This window comes from Vipera ursinii (genome assembly GCF_947247035.1).
Source record: "Vipera ursinii genome assembly, chromosome: 2".
Taxonomy (NCBI): domain Eukaryota; kingdom Metazoa; phylum Chordata; class Lepidosauria; order Squamata; family Viperidae; genus Vipera; species Vipera ursinii.
In genome coordinates, this window is record NC_139513.1 from 169,357,317 (window position 1) to 169,376,604 (window position 19,288).

The window sequence follows — 19,288 nt, forward strand, 5'->3', positions numbered from 1 at the left end:
CCACATTTTCAGTCTCTAACATTTTTGCTTCTAATCTGGAATTATTTTGGCTAAGATCTTCCACTCTCTCGTCCAAGCGTTCAATACATAAAGCCATACCTTGAAGTGCAGGCAAGATGTCTGCCCTCATTTCTGTGAACTTCTCCAGCTTTTCATCCATAACTTCAGATAACTTTTCTGGCAACTTGTCATCCAGCTTTTCATCTATAATATCTGCTATTTGTTGTGAATGCTTTTCCAAGGCATCCTGCAAGTCTTTAACTGTCAGTGCTGGAGCAGGTGCAGGAGGCAATAAAGCTTGTAACGAGGACTGTTGCACCGGGGAAGCCCCCGCACTCCTGAGAACTTTAGAAGATTTAGCCGCCATCTTCCCCCACTTTTACTTGCTACGCACTTTCACTTTCAGAGTCTATAAAATCCGTTGAGCTAAAGAACAAAAATCCACTTTTACCTTGATCTCCTGTATCGCTCTGCCTGCGTCTTCGCACTCCAGAATCCTTTCTGCTGGCAGGGGTGGTTGCTAACGCTTTGTTCTGCTCCCAAAAACACGGAGCAGAAACGCTGCGCAGTCTGGAGCAAACCCAGGCTTCGGGGGGGCTCGATCCTTCAGCCGCCCGAACTAAAAGCTCAGGCGGCCCCGGAGAGCTCAACCCCTACCTGGGTACTCACCCCCTCCTCTTCTCCCGAGGAGGGGGCTTCCGAACCGCCGAAACAGCTGATCGGCGCTGTTTTCGGCGGTTCTACAAAGCCGCGGTGTGGACAGCCTAGAAATGGCTGTCTTCAGTGTCGCGTCGCCACCGGATGTCCCCCCCAATATATTGATGCTCCTCTTTCACAAGAAATTATGAAAGTTCTTGATGATAAAACTTTACAGTTAAAATCACCCCCTAGTATTATAGTCTGATTACATTTCAAACACCTCAGAGGAAACAAAATATTCTATACAATTTACAGAGAAAATTTCCATCACAATTGTTTTCTCTAAAGCCTCACCCAACCCATACAACACGGAGATTGTTTATTAAAATGTCACACTTCAGTTTACAAATAAGAGAGTTTAGTGCTATACAGAGGACATTCAAGGGAATGGAGCTTCGGATACAGTGATACTGTAAATTGGGACATTAGAAAATAGTTGCCCCTAAAGCAACAGATCTGTCTACTTATATACAAATCTTTACAGTACTGGTTTTTTTTCCTGCAGATACACAATCCCAAAACAGTTGAAAAAATAACTGAAGAAAAAAGAAAGGAAAAGGAAGCTATCAATAAAATGAGTGGTGATATCAGAAAATATCTAAAGAAGTGCAGAGGAACAGGAGGAATACAAGATCAACCTCTGAATGGCTGGAAGAACCATCTAATATGACCACCTGTGCAAAACATCAATGTTTCTTGACTTTGTTGGCATCCATTACTCTCTGGCAAGCACTGAGGTGCTTCCAGGCATCCCAGATGAGAAGAGAGGGAATGATAATCCACAGACCATTCATAAAGACAAAGTAAAACCAGAAGTAGGTAGGGTGCCACATCTCACTATGGCAAAAGCCATCACGGTATTCAGTGTAGAAGTACAGAACATCACCATGTAGAAGACCTACGGTTAGAGATAGACAAGATGGCCGATAAAAGTAGGAAGAAAAGATCAAAAGTGGACAAGCCAGAAGAGAAATGCAGTCAGGTGTATGGAACATTAACCAAAAATAAAAATATTAAATTAATTGCTTTTGAAAGATTGCATTAACTTTTATATATCCTGACATACCTCCCTCCCTGTCTTGCATACTTACCTAGTGACACCACTAGCTGCAGTACGTATCGATGGGACTGGCGTGACAGAAATGCGACCGCAGTCCAAAGACTGAGGGGACCCCAAAAACAGACATTCATGGTTTCCATGCAAACTATGAAATTATCTGATCTGCAGATACAAAAATGAAATGAATGTCACCTTGAGGTCCCAAAACATCCCAACTTTCTTACAGTTCACTACATTCAAACTAGATAGATGACCAATTTAGGAAAATGTTTCATTTTATTTGATGAAGTAGAAAATGGAATGCACCTTATTTATTTTTTTATTTTATTTTAATCTCATTTATATCCCACCCTTCTCCGAAGACTCAGGGCGGCTTACAATCTAAGAAGCACAAATCAATGTGCTTAGCAATAGCCTTCATTCTATGTATATGCCTGCTTATTAGGGCTTTCGTCCCCCCCCCAAGCGGCATTATTACAAAGTCAGCTTATTGCCCCCAACAATCTGGGTCCTCATTTTACCTACCTCGAAAGGATGGAAGGCTGAGTCAACCTTGAGCCTGGTGGGATGCGAATCTGCAATAATTGCAGGCAGCTGGTGTTACTTAAGGAGGCATTAGCCCACTGCTCCACCAAGGCACTTTAAGGCCATGAATAAATGCTTACAAACTGTACTCTTGCAGAACTAAACTAATTAAATGGTGTAATCCTGGTTTCCTTGATGCATGAAAATGCACAAAGGTAATAAACCCATCTCAGGCCAAACTGCAGAATTTGATGCAAGTGAGGAGAGTGAACTGGTGCAAGTTCTTTCTATTGAAGCCTTGCCCATTTTATTTTCCCAAGCAAAATTACTATGGTTGAGGGGAATAGAGAAAAGAATGAATGAAAAATAAATGGGGAAAAGTAGAATTTACCCATCCCTTGCAGATAAAACAGTCATGCTCACCAACCAGATTTTCCACTGAGCTGGGGGAAACCCCACTGATAATAGTCATCTCAAAAGTTCATAAATATGAGACTAGAAAACAAATGTCATTCCCTGATATGCTCTTTTAAGGCATGAATAGAATTCAATGGGAGTTTTTTCCTAAAATAATTTAGAAGTATAAAAGATTAGGATGGTTAAAAAGAAATGCAGGAATTCTTTTAACTTTGTTTTACTTGCCCTATTAAAAATTATCTTGGAAACAGAAAATATATTAAGAGAACTCATGCAAAAATTTTGAACATCTCAACTATATTTATGTTTGTATTATGTCAAATCATCCTTTCCTTATCCCTGCACCCTTTTCCTATCCCTGCATTCCCTATCCCTGCATCCCTGTGTTCAGAGTTGCTTTGCAGAAATATCCAGACCTTTGCCTGTCATTTCAAAGTTAACACTTACATCATAAATCTGCTGTCAGCTTTGCCGTATTCCTTCCCTGGAAGATATAAAGAAAAATTAGTAGAAAAAGAAATTCATGGCTGCTGCAGTAGGGAGAGTTTGTGAATTTCCCTGTATTTCTCTTAAATATTAATTATAACAGGGTTGTGCACCACTTTAGATAAAAGGCAAATAAATGCTTGGAACACCCAGAGGTGCAGAAGATACCTGTCTCCAACTCCCTAAACCAAACACATCTGTTCTGAAATTTCCAAGTACTTCCTATTCTAGCAGGCAACATATAATGAATATGAGATTATACAGGCCACATGAATGCTATCATGCCAATAAAACTTTCTAAATTCACAAGGACTTACTTTAGCCTAAAATCATGCTTTTTGGTAACAAATGCAAATATTAAGAAACATACATTTTCACTTCTCGAGGTTTCGATAATACTAGAAGGAATCAAATGCTCTTAAATTCAGATGTAGTTGTCGAATTTGAAGGTTTCAGTGTGTTATATGTATACCCCATTCGTTATGGCTTATTCAGGGAACCATGGCATAGCCAGATGTGCAAACTGAATTATTGTGACTAATATAAAACGTAATTTTTCTAATCTGATTTCTGCTTGCCTTGTTACAATTTCAAAGGATAGCATTATAGATATATGTTTTTATCTAGACTTTTGTAAGGATTAAGTGATTTGATACTGCAGATTCTGTACTGCTGGCTCAAATTCCCAGGAGCTGTTATGGATAAGAGCAATGGGACAGGATGCTGGGATTTATAGTTGAGAAAGATTTGGAAGCTTGAAAATCTTTCAGCTGACATACTATTATCCCTTCTGCAAAAATTGCAGCTTTCTAGGTATATATATTAATATAAGTATATAAACCAACTTGAATTTTTTTAAAAAATCTAATAATTGGAAGTATAGATACAAAATGAGCTGAGCCATATGGTAAACATCTTCCAACCACTGAGGGAAATACAGAGGGTTACATCTGCAAAATATTGGTATCCTTTTACATATTCCAGTTGTAGATGAGTTTTTTTCTCCCAGGGCTCACTTGAATGGTCTCTACCCAGCCAACCTGGAAGGTAGAGTCTAAAACCTTTCAATAAAACAGAGGTGATTCCAAAGCACAGGAGGGCACACATATGTCACTTGTGCAGCACCTTATGTCAAATGCATTTTCTCAGCAACATGGTGCAGCTGCACAGAACAGCCAGGCAACTACAGGGAAAAATGCATTGCTCTAAAGTTGTCCCTTTTCACATTCCATTGTACCACACAGCCCTAGCACGTAACCTTTAACACAGGTTCCCTAAGGATAATTATATGTGGAAATCTATTTATTCCCATGATTTCAGTTTTCACATCATATCAAGTTCCTATATATGGGACTTTCCTTATGAACTGTTAAGAAGCAATAGCTCTACAGGCACAAAAAAGGATAGAGCTCTATATGGAGAGCATTGCAGAAGCATTAAACTATTCCAGTGTTATAACAGCTGAATCCAGTTTTATCTGCACATTTTATATTTTCCTCTCTTATTGCACAATTGTAATAGGTGCCTTTCAAAGGTACAGTCAAAAGGCTACCTGCAGATATGAAAAAAGAATCAATCAGGAGAATTTGGAAATCTTTCTGGAGTGATAGCAGGATAGTGCTATCTCAAAAATAACCACAGGTATACAGGTAGTCCTCATTTCATGTCCACTTGTTCACTAGCTGTATGAACTTACAACAGTGCTGAAGAACTTACAACTGTCCTTGTAGTTGTGGCCATCACAGCAGCCCTATGATCAGGTTAATGTGGGTGAGATACTTGCAACTGGCTTGCAATTATATCACAGCATCCTGCTATCATGTGACTGCCATTTGCAATCTTCATTGCTGGCTTCCAACAAATGTTAATAGGGAAGCCACCAGGAGGTTGCAAATGGTGATCATGTGACTGAGGGATGCTACAGCCATTCAGGATTCATCTAAAGATGGCAACTGGGACTTCAGGAACTCTTCTTATAAGTCAGGGGTCTTCAAACGTGGCCCTTTTATGACTTGTCGACCAGCTCCCAGAATTCCTCAGCCAGCGTGCCTGAGTAATTCTGGGAGTTGAAGTCTACAAGTCATAAAAGGGCCACGTCTGAAGCCCCCTGTTGTAAGTTCTTGTGGTCATGTGACAATGACATGGCCACATCAGTTACACTGAATTTGCTGGTCCAAGTTACTGTTAGTAAGCAAAGACTGTCTACACAAGTGTCACTATCACATATTTGTGTTCTGAAGTCTGACTCAAGTACACAATAGAAGGATTGACTGACGTGTCATTTGCTCCATTTATGCCTCCAGCGGATCCTCCTGCCCACCCTCCACTTTCTCCCATGTTAACCTGATGCATCAATTTTTTCCCCAAAAATCAAAAGACAGAAACCAGATAGGCACACATCTTACAGATCTGCGAGAGAAAGGATGGATCCCCTGGGATTTCCGTATAGTAAAGGACAAACCAGCCTTCAATGACATCATGAATAAAAAAACAGATGGTAAACCAGCAAATGATCAAGGTGCGCCAAGTTCCAAAAGGGCCCCATGTCTTGCTTCTTCAACCTGCTAGAAACCAAGTCAACAGCAAGATAATTCCTGAAGTACAGAATACGAATGTCAAGAGCTGCCATAAGGGTCGGTCATTTGGGATGTAATTTTGGAGTTCCAGATTCCGAGGCCAGTATGGGTGGTTGACAATAACGGGTTTTGCTTCCAGAACCATAGTGGGTTGAGAAAGTGTGAGTTGAGCCAGTGAAAAAGGCAAGGGCTTCTTCTGGTAGAAAATGACCTGCATTAAATACAGAGAACTAGTTAAGCACAAATTATCAGATTCTTTCAGTTTGACAGCTGACAAAATAGAAACAGAACTTATTGTAAAATCTGAACATACAAATGCACATAGATACATATATATTAAAATGAAAGTTCGAACACCGGGATAAGGGAAAAATGAAAGTTTTAATAAAATTAAGCTTTCATTGGCCAACTGCCAACATTGTGAGGATAGAATTGCTGGGGAGGTGAAACTACATTTATATCATTGGCGCTTTTGCGCTCCACTCATGGAGCGCGTCACTGGTCTGTTTCCATCGGCCGTATTCTCTCGAACTGCTTCAGACTTGTTCTCGTGGAGTGCAATTGTCTCTGGGTGCTCGCTGTCAGTGGGGAATCGCTGTCTGTTCTTCTGGTCACGATCGATGCCCTTGTCATTGAGCATGTCCTCATGCCAAACATCCCTGGGGATTGCTGCTTCCCCTTCTTGCTTTTTGTGATGCGATGTTGCTGTGTGACCATGCGATCTTGATCTTGGCTCGATGGTATACTCCGTGAGTGTTCGCGTGTCTGCGCCATTCTTCTTCCCAACTCCTAAGGGCTTGGTATGCAGGGAGGAAATCTATATGACGGTTAATTGAGAAACGGTCCAAAAACCAGGCCTCTTTGAGTAGTTGGCCACCTTTAGAGTTATCCCGGGCAATTGCTTCAGCCCCCGCCAAATCAAAGGTATGGTTGTGTGTAGCCATGTGCGCCCACACCTGCGAATGCTGTTCCTGTCTTTTAACTGCAAACTCGTGTTATTTTGTTTTAATTTCAATATGCCTGGGATTCGTATTTTAACTTAATTAAGGCACACATACATATATATGCATGCATACACACAAACACACACACACACATATATAAATATACATATACACATATATAAGATACATATATACGTATATATACATATATACATTTATAATATACATAGATATACACAGGTTTTTTTTCTCATAGAACCCATGTTCTATGAGAAAAGATGCGTTCCGGCACCTTTTTTTGAACAGAAGAACCGGTTCCTTCTAAGCTACCAGCAATAGTACAGGTATGCCTGCAGAATGCTTCTGTGGACCCCCAGAAGCCCGATCTGGGCTTCGGAGGTCTTTTCCAGGCTTCTGGAGCCAAGATCAGGTCAGTGAGGGGCTGCACAATTGCTCCACAACCACTCATACAAGCTCTGGAGGTAATTTCCAGGCCTCCGGAGCACAGATCGGGCGGCTGGGGGGCTGCAAAATGTTTCCTCTCTTTTCCCCTTGGTATTTACTGTCTCGTATTTAATAATAATAATAATAATAATAATAATAATAATAATAATAATAATAATAATAATAATAATAATAATAATAAAGTTGGAAGGGAGCTTGGAGGTCATCTAGTCCAACCCCCTGCTCAGGCAGGAAACCCTATACCATTTCAGACAAATTAATGTTGTTGTTTAGCTGCAAAGTCGTGTCCGACACATCGCGACCCCATGGACAACATTCCTCCAGGCCTTCCTGTTCTCTACCATCTTCTGGAGTCCATTTAAGCCTAATGCTTCAGTGACTTCATCCAGCCACCTCATTCTCTGTCGTCCTCTTCTTCTCTTTCCCTCAACCTTTCCCAGCATTAGGCTCTTCTCCAGTGAGTCCTTCCTTCTCATTAAGTGGCCAACGTATTTGAGTTTCAACTTCAGGATCTGGCCTTCTAAAGAGCAGTCAGGGTTGATCTCCTCTAGGACTGACCAGTTTGATCGCCTTGCAGTCCAAGGGACTCGCAGGAGTCTTCGCCAGCACCATAGTTCAAAGTCCTCAATTCTTTGGCGCTCAGCCTTTCTTATGGTCGACAAATTAATACAAACTCTTAATTCTCATTAAATTAATTAAAATAAATGAATTAATTAATTTAATTTAATAATAAATTCTTATTAAATTAATACAATTCTTATTATATCAATTAAATAAACTTTCTTACATTTATCAATAATTTTTGTTTATACATATCCTAGTTGTTTTAACATTCAATCTTTTTAGACAATGTCCTGATTAGTTTTTCCCAATTGTTAGTTTCCCATTAATATTTAAATTTAAAGTTTACTATTTATAATTTCCAAGTTTTAAATAATCCCAATTCCCTTTATCACAATTCATCACAAAATCTAATGTTCAGGATACACGTCTTATCTATCTGAATTCTCACCATCTTACATCAACCAATTAATAATAAAATATAATATTCTTGGCAACAATAAAAAATTTGTTTGTCACTTTGTTGAGTTGTTTGTTCAACTTCCCTCTTTGGAAAACCCTAATTTTAATAGTAAACTAGTTCAACATTCCTTAGCTTTGTCTGTTATCAACTAAGCTTGACAAAGCGCCATCATATTTGTGTCAACATTAAAATAATGAAGATTTGAAAAACCCACATTTACAATATCCTGCTACCATTCACATAGTGGCCAGGTTCATACATTCTAGTAAAGATGTGGTTCTCAACTTTTCATATCTTAAAAATAGTCTGTCAAGTAACTCAAGCCTCACCATGAAAGAAACAAGGTGTTGTGTAGTGAGCTCTTTGGAGGCCGGAAGCAAGATGAGAGGTTTCAAACAGGAACATTTCTTTATTGAGGCAAACAGGAACAGAACTGAATCAGAGGCTTCTGCGCAGCTACTTATATGGTTGGCCACTTGGCGGCGGCCAATAGATTTAAAGGAACCCATTCCCGCCCCAAATCATCCAAGCCCTGCTTGGCTGCCAGGTTTTTTTTATCTAAAAACAAATAGAAAAGGGGCTGGACCAAATTCTAAATTCGTATAAGACATGATGATAAACAGAATAAGCATATACTGCAATACCTCTTGATTCCAGGGCTGGGGGAAACCAGTTTTTTTATTATTATTATTATTTTTCAGCAGGCCATTTAGAAGTAAGTGAATGTGAAACAATCTGCCGTAGTCTGGTTCAGAAGAAGTATATGATAAAATGACTTCAATTATGGAAACCTTTGCATAAATATGGAGGTCTTTCTCCTGTCGGGTTAGGAAGCTTTCCCCAAGTCGAACGGAATGGCCGCCATTGTTCCAGAATTGCTGGAGCATCCTTCTTTCTTCGTTGCCTCTCCGGGGCGTCCTAGACCCATTTAGGGTCCCCTGGCAGGACAAAATTAGCCAGAGGGGTGCGGAGAATATTACTTAGCTGATACAATAAGAACTGTACTAGCTTAAATATGAGATAGTAGACATAAAGAGACATAAAGAGAAAAAGAGGAAGTATTTGTTGAAACGAGAAATTTTGGTTACTAAATTTAAGACATTTTGAAATTAATAGACAATAAGAAAGTTATACTGTATTATTAATTAGATGATGTAAGATGGTGAGAAATAGAATGTATTCAAAGAGATAAGTCATGTATCCTGAATATCAGACTTTTTGATGAATTATGATAAAGGGAACTTGGTTACTTAAAACTTGGAAACTTTAAATATTAAGTGTTAAATAAGAATTGTATTAGTTTAAACATGAGACAGTAAATACTAAGGGGAAAGAGAGAAAATATTTAAAGTGGTAGTTTGAGACTTGTAGTAAAGATACTTGTATGTCATTGAATTATTAACTCTGACGCCACGTTGCTTTTTAAATACTTAAAAGTAAAATTAGAAAATCAACAAAACATTTAAAAAGAAAGAAACAAAAAAACCCTTACTAAATAATTATTTTAGTTACTTATCCTTTGTCAGATGCAGGGCTTTTTTTCTCATAGAACGCTCAGAACGGAGTTCCGGCACCTTTTTTGGATGGAACCTTGTAGTGTAGGCAAGGCGGGTTGTATGACATGTGTGAGTTCCGGCACCTTTTTCTTTTACAAAAAAAGCACTGGTCAGATGACAATCTTACCCCCCCCACCCCCGAATTATGCTTTTGTTTCAATTTGAGACAAGAAAAGTCTTTTTCACGACTTTTTTTTCTGTAGTAGAAGATTCTTACCTTCGCTTTCTCCGTTTTAAGCTTTAGAAACTCAAACTGCATCTATTATTCCAAATACGGAGGAGAGCCCTGAATTTTGGACTCAAAAGCAAATCAGGAGGATGGTCTTAGCAGGACCTTGTGCAAAAAAAACCCCCCTAATATCATGCGCTGCAATGAGGCAATCTGCAAATACAGTACATAAAAGATTTGTGTCCCTAAACACAACAGTTATTCCATATAATCTTTGACCATAAGAGAAACATTACAAAATCTATAAATCAAGCAGGAAATCTTACACGCAGGTCAGCTTTTCAGATAATGAAAATTTTATCTCAAACCTTACCCAATTTAGCTCGCAAAACTTCTGCACCAAACGCTTTTCACCTGTTTCCTAAATCCTCCCAATAAAACCAGTAGCACCATCGGCTGCTATGGCAACAGACAATTAAGCCAGCCAATCAATGTATTCTGGCAAACCAATTGGTGGAAGGTGGCTGAGGCGATATGGGTTCATACAGTTCCTTCTCGGGTCGTTTTTCTGGTCAGTTGAGTATCATTTATTAACTACTTATCTAACAAATCTATATAATCGCCCATCTACTCAAGGAATTATAACTCAGGGTTCAAGTAGCCCTGGTTTATTGAATAAACTACCATGGCTGGGTGCACAATAAACTTATCACCCGCTTTCATTCACGCAACACGCTAAAGCACAACAAATTTTCTTCAACACGTATAAACATTCTGTCTAAATAAACCCTGGTTTAGCATTTGTGCCTCCAACAAGTGTGATAAAAACTGCAGTTATTCAGATCGTGGGTTAGGGTATTGCATGTTTTCTGAGCGCTTCTGATCGGGCTGTACTACCTGCCAACAAAAGGTGATGCGCTGGAGACTGCAAGGGTCCCTCTATTGCACAGCGCTGCAGCTGCAGTTCATGTGGAGGGGGGGCAGGAAATTGCAGGCCAAGAGGGTTAGAGAGGCTGGAACCAAAGTCACCTTAAAGGTGACAAATTCAACCTTACAGAAAATAATTGCTTCCTCACCTACTGGGGAAAAGAGAAAATAGATTATCAGAGTGCCTATGATGAGATGTTCTTGCTGCAGCTTCTGCAATAAATATGTTGCAGGCACACCTCACTGGCTATATTAAGTGAGACGCGGAGCAGCTCTGATTTCTCAGAGACCTCTCATAGCTCAGTTCTACTATCATCTTAATCACAGGTAATAGTGCAAGCTGTTGTACTTCCTCACTCTCCCCTCTCCCCCAGCATTTGCATCAAAGAACCCAGCCATCTTCTACACAGTTGTAATCCTTAGAGCCTAAGTGCTCAGGACTCAAGCAGAGAAGAAATTTAAAAAAAGAAGAGAGGAAAATCTGCACAGCTCAGATCATTTTCAAACACTTCTTCATATATAATATTTTCAAGAAGACAGTACTTCTCTGGTCATATTGGTTTTCTCATTCATTTAGCAGTATTTTTCAAATTTGAGAGTTTGAAGCTGTGGGGGGGGGATACAGTATTGGAGCTTCCACATCTTTATTAAGAATCAGAATGACTTATGCAGTAGACTACTGTACAGCAGATTTAATCAGATGCTTATTTTTTTTATTGTTTACTTTGCATATATACTTTTAATAGTAGAGACCTAGAGCAGGGGTAGGCAACCTCAGTTGTTTTATGACTCATGGACTTCAACTCCCAGAATTCCTGAGTCAGATGTGCCAAGTGCAGTGTATGCCTCCCAGCATACACAAAAGACAGCACAGCAGGAGGCTGATGGTGCAGATCAGCAGAGGGGCTGGACAGCTCCGGGTGATGACTGCTCACTCAGGATAAGCCTACCCCTGACCTAGAGGGAAAAAACACAATAAAATGTGGTAGTTGGTGGCAAATCAAGTTTATTTATAGCAGTGTTTCATGGCAACAATAAAAAATTTGTTTGTCACTTTGTTGAGTTGTTTGTTCAACTTCCCTCTTTGGGAAACCCTAATTTTAATAGTAAACTAGTTCAACATTCCTTAGCTTTATCTGTTTTCAACTAAGCCTGACAAAGTGCCATCATATTTGTGTCAACATTAAAATAACGAAAGATTTGAAAAACCCACATTTACAATATCCTGCTACCATTCACATAGTGGCCAGGTTCATATATTCTAGCAAAGATGTGGCTCTCAGCTTTTCATATCTTCAACAGTCTATCAAGTAAATCAAGCCTCACCATGAAAGGAACAAGGGTCTGATAGAAGTAAATGAAAGGTCTCCAAATTTTAATGTCGAAAGAGAAATTTAAAACTGAATCTGCTGAAGTGGAAATTTACTAGGTGAATGGAGATGAGAACCAGGAAAGGAGAGCACAAAGAAAGAATGCTAAGTGAAACACATAGGCAAAAATTAGCTGGGTCTTAAGAGTGGGAAAGGAAGAAGACAAGCTATAAAAACGTCTGTAAGAGAAGATAAATAGAAAAACAGGAAAGAACCTATTTTTTTCTAAAAGGTCACAAAAAGGGGGCTAGAACTCAAGCAACTGTGCATGTCCAATTAGTTGATTAATATTAACTGACACACCTTGCATAAATTATCTCTTAATTTTAATGTACATGGGATGTATGATTCAGTATGTAGCAGGAAATATGTAGGAGGCGGTCGGAAAGAGTGTAACCTCATAGTACCTCAGCCAATGGGGAAAGAGGAGGGATGTGCGGCCGGGGCCAGGGATCTATAAAAATGGGAATATTTTAGGTTGAAACTTTGAAGAGAACCAAGTTTTGACAGCTTCTCTCCCCGCTTATTGCAATAAACGAAACAAAAGGCCTTCACTGTGTCTTGGCTGGTTATTGGTCAGGCGAGCTTGCCTCTGGTCACGAAGGAAAGTGGCCAGGAGCGCATAACAGGTCCAATGAAAGGCATTTATAATTCTGGCTATCCAGGCATGTATTCATTTACAGCAGGTTTTAAATCTTCAGATTTCTGGTTTTATACTAGGCCTAGGCCAATCTAACATACTTCTGAGTTCCACCTGCAATACATAACCTAAAAAGTGAGAGCATTTTCTAAGCCACAATTTGCATTGGCTGAATTCACCCTTTGCAGAAAACAAAACCAATAAACTCCATCATCATTGATTGTGAAGTCGGAATAGAATGTGCGATATTTTAGACATATTTATTAAATTTATTAAATTTCCTGCCATCTGGTATAGCAACTAAAAACATATAAGCCCACAATTAAAAAAGTACAAGACAATCAAATAATGAAAAATTTAAAATTGGTAATATTAAAACTTAAAGCCAGTTTAACTAACAATCTGTGAAGACAATGGTTTTTGTGGTTTTCCAAAATAATAGAAAAGCTGGGGCACAATGCCCCTTCCTGGCGTTTATTCCCTGGCATGAGAGCTTAGGGAAAGGTGATCCTGCAGATAGTCAGGCCCTGTGATCCACGGGGTTCAGCACTTTGAATTACTCCTGGAAAGAGACTGGAAGCCATTGCAGCTCAGACAACATAAGTGTTACATGGGCAAATCTAGATGCCCCTATTACTGTTTGTGCTACTGCATTCTGGACCATTTGAAGTTTCCAGGTGGTCTTCAAGGGCAGCCCCATGTACAGTATATTGCAGTAATCTAGATGGGCGGTGATCAAGACATAAATGACCATAAACATGGCCTCCCTGTCCAGGAAAGGGTGCAATTGGCATACCAGACTAGTCTGTGCAAAGCTCTCCCCCACACACACATCTGCCAAACGCTCCTCAAGCAGAAGCAGTCAGTCCAGGAAGACCCCCAAAGTGCATGCCAGCTCAGTCCAGGGAAGTGCCACTCCATCCAGAGTCATCTGGCAGTGCAGGGCCAAAAAACCATAGCCACTCCATCTTACCAGCCGATGCCTCCCCATAGAGCCTCCAGGTAGACAGTCAGCACTGCCACCACATCATTTATCTGACTAAGGGGGGAAATAAATAATTGGGTATCATAGGCATACCGATACCAAACCCCATGCCAATGGATAACCTCCTCTACTGGTTTCATGCAGATGTTAAAAAGGAAGCCAGTCCAGGAGGATATCACAGTTGGTGGTTACTGAAAGCTCCTGAAAGATCTAAGAGGGCCAAAATGGTTGCACCACCTCCATGTTAAGCCCTTCAAGTCATTGACAAGTATGTGTGACCAATGCTGTGCCTGAGTGAAATTAAGGGAATGCTGAAGAGGGTAGTTTGGGGATTTGTATAGGGACTACAGTGATATGTAAAAGTAGAACTGAAATGTTACAAATGTTAGTGACCAAGGTTAAAAAAAAATGGTGAAAAGGAAGTCAAAGATCCTGTGAAAATGTTTTTTTAAAATGACAAGGCTGAAGGCTCATTGTATTAAGAGAAAGGTTTAAAAATGGGATGCTTATGGAATGGGGTAATTTGATGTTCATACATTTGTACCTGATGATTAGGGGAAAGGAAGCATCAATAATTTCAGAAAAAAAACAGAGGGATTAGTTTTTTGATCTAAAAACAGATAGAAAAAAGGCTGGACCAAATTCCGAATTAGTATAAGACATGATGATAAACAAAATACGCTGGAAGCATATATTCCAATACCACTTTATTCCAGAGCTGGGGGAAACCAGTTTTTTTAATTATTATTATTTTTCAGCAGGCCATTTAGAAGTAAGTGAATGTGAAACAATCTGCTGTAGTCTGGTTCAGAAGAAGTATATGATAAAATGACTTCAATTATGGAAACCTTTGCATAAATATGGAGGTCTTTCTCCTGTCGGGTTAGAAGGCTTTCCCCAAGTCAAACGGAATGGCTGCCATTGTTCCACAATCGTTGGAGCATCCTTCTTTCTTCGTCGCCTCTCCGGGGCGTCCTAGACCCATTTAGGGTCCCCTGGCAGGACAAAATTAGCCAGAGGGGTGCGGAGAATCCGCAAGCCCATGACCGGTAGCTACGTGCAAAACCAGAAGTCCTGTAGTCTGATTACATTTTAAACAACTCAGAGGAAACAAAATATTCTATACAATTTATAGAGAAAATTTCCATCACAATGTTTTTGTTTTCTCTAAAGCCTCACCCAACCCATACAACAGAGAGATTGTTTATTAAAATGTCACACCTCAGTTTACAAATAAGAGAGTTTAGTGCTGTACAGAGGGCATTCAAGGGAATGGAGCTTGGGATACAGTGATAAATTGGGACATTAGAAAATAGTTGCCCCTAAAACAACAGATCTGTCTGCTTATATACAAATCTTTACAGTAGTGTGTGTGTGTTTTTTTTTTGGTGCAGATACACAATCCCAAAGCAGTTGAAAAAAATAACTGAAGAAAAAAAGAGGAAAATGAAGCTATCAATAAAATGAGTGGTTATATCAAAGTATTTACCGTACTATTCTGCATGGTTCAGGTACAGACATCTGATAGCTTCCTCTTTGCTCTACCTCAAAGTATTTATAATTCTTGAGTGACAGCTGTCAGATACTATTTCCCAGTTTAAGCCATTCACTGACTAATTAATTCTACATGGGAACAAAAAGAATCTTCAAGGCAAGTAGCTGAATCACTTTATATGGACAGAAGGAAGTTGTAAGCCCCTCAAACGCTACCTTCTACTTGATCTGAGAATAAGATTGAATGTTTCCCGCATAGTCTCTATACTTCAATTTTATGAATGCTAGATGTGGGGCCCTCCTGGCAGGCTTAAGTGATCATAGCTGCAGGAATCAAGAGAAACAAAGCTATATGGTCTACAGCAGGCTCAATTCAATACTGACTAGTATTAGCTGAATCACTTAATGTTAATTTTAAGCTCATAGCTTAAGTGCTATGAATATTTAAAGAAAATAACCACCATTTAACAAATTCAACAAATTATCAAAAATGGAGAGAAACTACAGAAGTGCAGAGGAACAGGAGGAATACAAGATCAACCTTTGAATGGCTGGAAGAACCATCCAATATGACCTCCTGTGCAAAACATCAACGTTTCTTGACTTTGTTGGCATCCATCACTCGCTGGCAAGCACTCAGCTGGTTCCAGGCATCCCAGAGGAGAAGAGAGGGAATGATAAACCACAGACCATTCAGAAAGACAAAGTAAAACCAGAAGTAGGTAGGGTGCCACATCTCACTATGGCGAAAGCCATCACGGTATTCGGTGTAGAAGTACAGAACGTCACCATATAGCTGACCTATTGTTAGAGATAGACAACATGGCCGATAAAAGTTGGAAGATCAAAAGTGGACAAGCCAAAAGAGAAATGCAGTCAGGTGTATGGGACATTAACCAAGAATCAAAATATTAAATTAATTGCTTTTGAAAGATTGCATTAACATTTATATATCCTGACATACCTCCCTCCCTGTCAAGGTAAAAATCACCTTTGTAGAGGGCGAAGGACCGTGCTTCAGAGAATGCATGATGTGCATGCAGGAAGGCAATAAAAACACGATGCATAATCTCACTAAATACCTTTTACTTACAAAAATATAAAAACAAAATATATATTATAAAGAGAGCTAGCTGACTACATCCTAACGTAACAGACAGTAACAGCAAAGTGAATAGAACAATAAATATAAACACTGTGAGAACCTTTTCTAGACATGCGCACTAAACAGACTGAAACCATAACATTACTGGTCATATGGGATTCACTATGGTTACCAGATAAGTTATCACAACAGGTGCAGAGAGCAGGGGAAATGTACAGTTAGAAATGAACTTTTCTGACGAACAAAAAAAAACAAAACGTGCAGTGACACTCCCTGTCTTGCATACATACCTAGTGACACCACTAGCTGCAGCACATATCGATGGGACTGACGTGAAAGAAATGCGACTGCAGTCCAAAGACTGAGGGGACCCCAAAAACAGGCAGTGAGGGTTTCCACGCAAACTATGAAATTATCTGATCTGCAGATACAAAAATGAATTGAATGTCACCTTGAGGTCCCAAAACATCCCAATTTTCTTACAGTTCACTACATCCAAACTGGAGGGGGAGAAAGGAGATAATACGGTAGGTAGGTAGGTAGGTAGGTAGATAGATAGATAGATAGATAGATAGATAGATAGATAGATAGATAGATAGATAGATAGATAGATAGATAACCAATTTAGGAAAATGTTTCATTTTATTTGATGAAGTAGAAAATGGAATGCACCTTATTTAAAGCCATGAATAAATGCTTACAAACTGTACTCTTGCTGAGCTAAACCAATTAAATGGGTTTAATCCTGGTTTCCCTGATGCATGAAAATGCACAAAGGTAATAAACCCATCTCAGGCCAAACTGCAGAATTTGATGCAAGTGAGGAGAGTGAACTGGTGCAAGTTCTTTCTATTGAAGCCTTGCCCATTTTATTTTCCCAAGCTCTGTTACTATGGTTGAGGGGAAAAGAGAAAAAACTGAATTAAAAATAAATGGGGAAAAGTAGAATTTAGCCATCCCTTGCATCTAAAATACTCATGCTCATCAACCAGATCTTCCACTGATCTGGGGGAACCCCCACTGATAATACTCATTTCAAAAGTTCATAAATATGAGACTGAAAAGCAAATGTCATTCCGCGATATGCCTGTTTTAAGACATGAATAGAATTCAATGGGAGTTTTTTTCCTAAAATAATTTAGAAGTATAAAAGATTAGGATGGTTAAAAAGAAATGCAGTAATGCTTTTAATTTTGTTGTACTCCCCCTATTAAAAATTGTCTTGGAAACAGAAAATATATTAAGAGAACTCATGCAAAACCTCTGAACATCTCAGCTATATTTATGCCTGTATTATGTCAAATCATCATTTGTCTATCCCTGCACGCAGACCAGGTACTTGTATTCAAAATTGCTTAATGCTGGATCTTTGCAGAAATATCCAGACCTTTTTCTCTCACTTCAAAGTTAACACTTACATCATATATCTGCTGTCAGCTTTGCTGTATTCCTTCCCTGGAAGATATAAAGAGAAAATAGTAGAAAAAGAAATTCATGGGAACTGCAGTAGGGAGTTTGTGAATTTCCCTGTATTTTTCTTAAATATTAATTATAACAGGGTTGTGCACCACTTTAGATAAAAGGCAAATAGATGCTTGGAACACCCAGAGGTGCAGAAGTGACACCTGTCTCCAACTCCCTAAACCAAACACATCTGTTCTGAAATTTCCAAGTACTTCCTATTCTAGCAGGCAACATACAATGAATGTGAGATTATACAGGCCACATGAATGCTATTGTGCCAATAAAACCTTCTAAATACACAAGGACTTACTTTAGCCTAAAATCATGTGATCATGTGACTGAGGGATTCTACAACCATTCAGGATTCATCTAAAGATGACAACTGGGACTGCAGGAACTGTTCTTATAAGTCAGGGGTCTTCAAACGTGGCCCTTTTATGACTTGTGGACTTCAGCTCCCAGAATTCCTCAGGCAGCGTGCCTGAGGCATTCTAGAAGTCCACAAGTCATAAAACAGCCACGTCTGAAGACCCCTGTTGTAAGTTCTTGTGCTCATGTGACAATGACTTATGGCCACATCAGTTACACTGAATTTGCTGGTCCAAGTTACTGTTGGTAACCAAAGACTGTCTACACAAGTGTCACTATCACATATTTGTGTTCTGAAGGATTGACTGACATGTCATTTGCTCTATTTATGCCTCCTGCAGATCCTCCTGCCCACCCTCCACTTTCCCCCAGGTTAACCTGCTGCATCAATTCCCCCCCCCCCCAAATCAAGGGACAGAAACTAGATAGATACACATCTTACAGAGCTGCGAGAGAAAGGATGGATCTCCTGGGATTTCCATATAGTAAAGGCTAAACCAGCCTTCGATGACAACATGAATAAAAACATTGATGCTAAACCAGCAAATGATCAAGGTGCGCCAAGTTCCAAAAGGGCCCCATGTCTTGCTTCTCCAACCTGCTACAAACCAAGTCAATAGCAAGATAATTCCTGAAGTAAAGAATACGAATGTCAAGAGCTGCCATGCAGGTCGGTCATTTGGGATGTAATTTTGGAGTTCCAAATTCCGAGGCCAGTATGGGTGGTGGACAACAATGGGTTTTGCTTCCAGAACCATAGTGGGTTGAGAAAGTGTGAGTTGAACCAGTGAAAAAGGCAAGGGCTGCTTCTGGTAGAAAATGACCTGCATTAAATATAGAGAACTAGTTAAGCACAACCTATTATCAGATTCTTTCAGTTTCACAGCTGACAAATTAGAAACAGAACTTATCCTAAAATCTGAACATACAAATACACATATATACATATGTTGCAATGTGTACATATTTTGTGGACCCCCAGCAGCCCTGTGTAGGCTCCAGAGGCCTTTTCC

At 39.5% G+C, this 19,288-nt stretch overlaps 1 protein-coding gene and 1 pseudogene across 2 annotated transcripts; both read right to left on the reverse strand.

Annotated features, from left to right (window-relative positions):
• Nucleotides 1-1,385: 1,385 nt before the first annotated feature.
• Nucleotides 1,386-10,324, reverse strand: LOC310636031 (3-beta-hydroxysteroid-Delta(8),Delta(7)-isomerase-like; annotated as a pseudogene). Its single transcript has 5 exons — nt 10,295-10,324; nt 5,593-5,974; nt 3,149-3,185; nt 1,791-1,921; nt 1,386-1,597 (listed from the first exon to the last, which is right to left on the reverse strand). The product of its transcript is annotated as a 3-beta-hydroxysteroid-Delta(8),Delta(7)-isomerase-like (transcript).
• A 5,233-nt stretch (nt 10,325-15,557) lies between these two features.
• LOC310636029 (3-beta-hydroxysteroid-Delta(8),Delta(7)-isomerase-like) lies at nt 15,558-19,266 on the reverse strand. The gene is made up of 4 exons (XM_083355482.1): nt 18,718-19,266; nt 17,861-17,897; nt 16,733-16,863; nt 15,558-16,138 (listed from the first exon to the last, which is right to left on the reverse strand). Exons 1-4 carry the CDS (start codon nt 19,238-19,240, stop codon nt 15,927-15,929), a joined length of 903 nt encoding a protein of 300 aa, XP_083211608.1. The 5' UTR covers nt 19,241-19,266; the 3' UTR covers nt 15,558-15,926.
• Nucleotides 19,267-19,288: the final 22 nt, after the last annotated feature.

Bases quoted from the DNA above. Each gene is read 5' to 3' on its own strand.
- LOC310636029 (XM_083355482.1), bottom strand. From the start codon at position 19,240: ATGTACACATTGCAACATATGTATATATGTGTATTTGTATGTTCAGAT. The intron at 16,864-17,860 runs GTAAGTGTTAAC...TTGTATCTGCAG, and splicing joins GCTGACAGCAGATATATGAT to ATCAGATAATTTCATAGTTT. The intron at 16,139-16,732 runs GTATGTATGCAA...CTCTAACAATAG, and splicing joins GCAGCTAGTGGTGTCACTAG to GTCAGCTATATGGTGACGTT.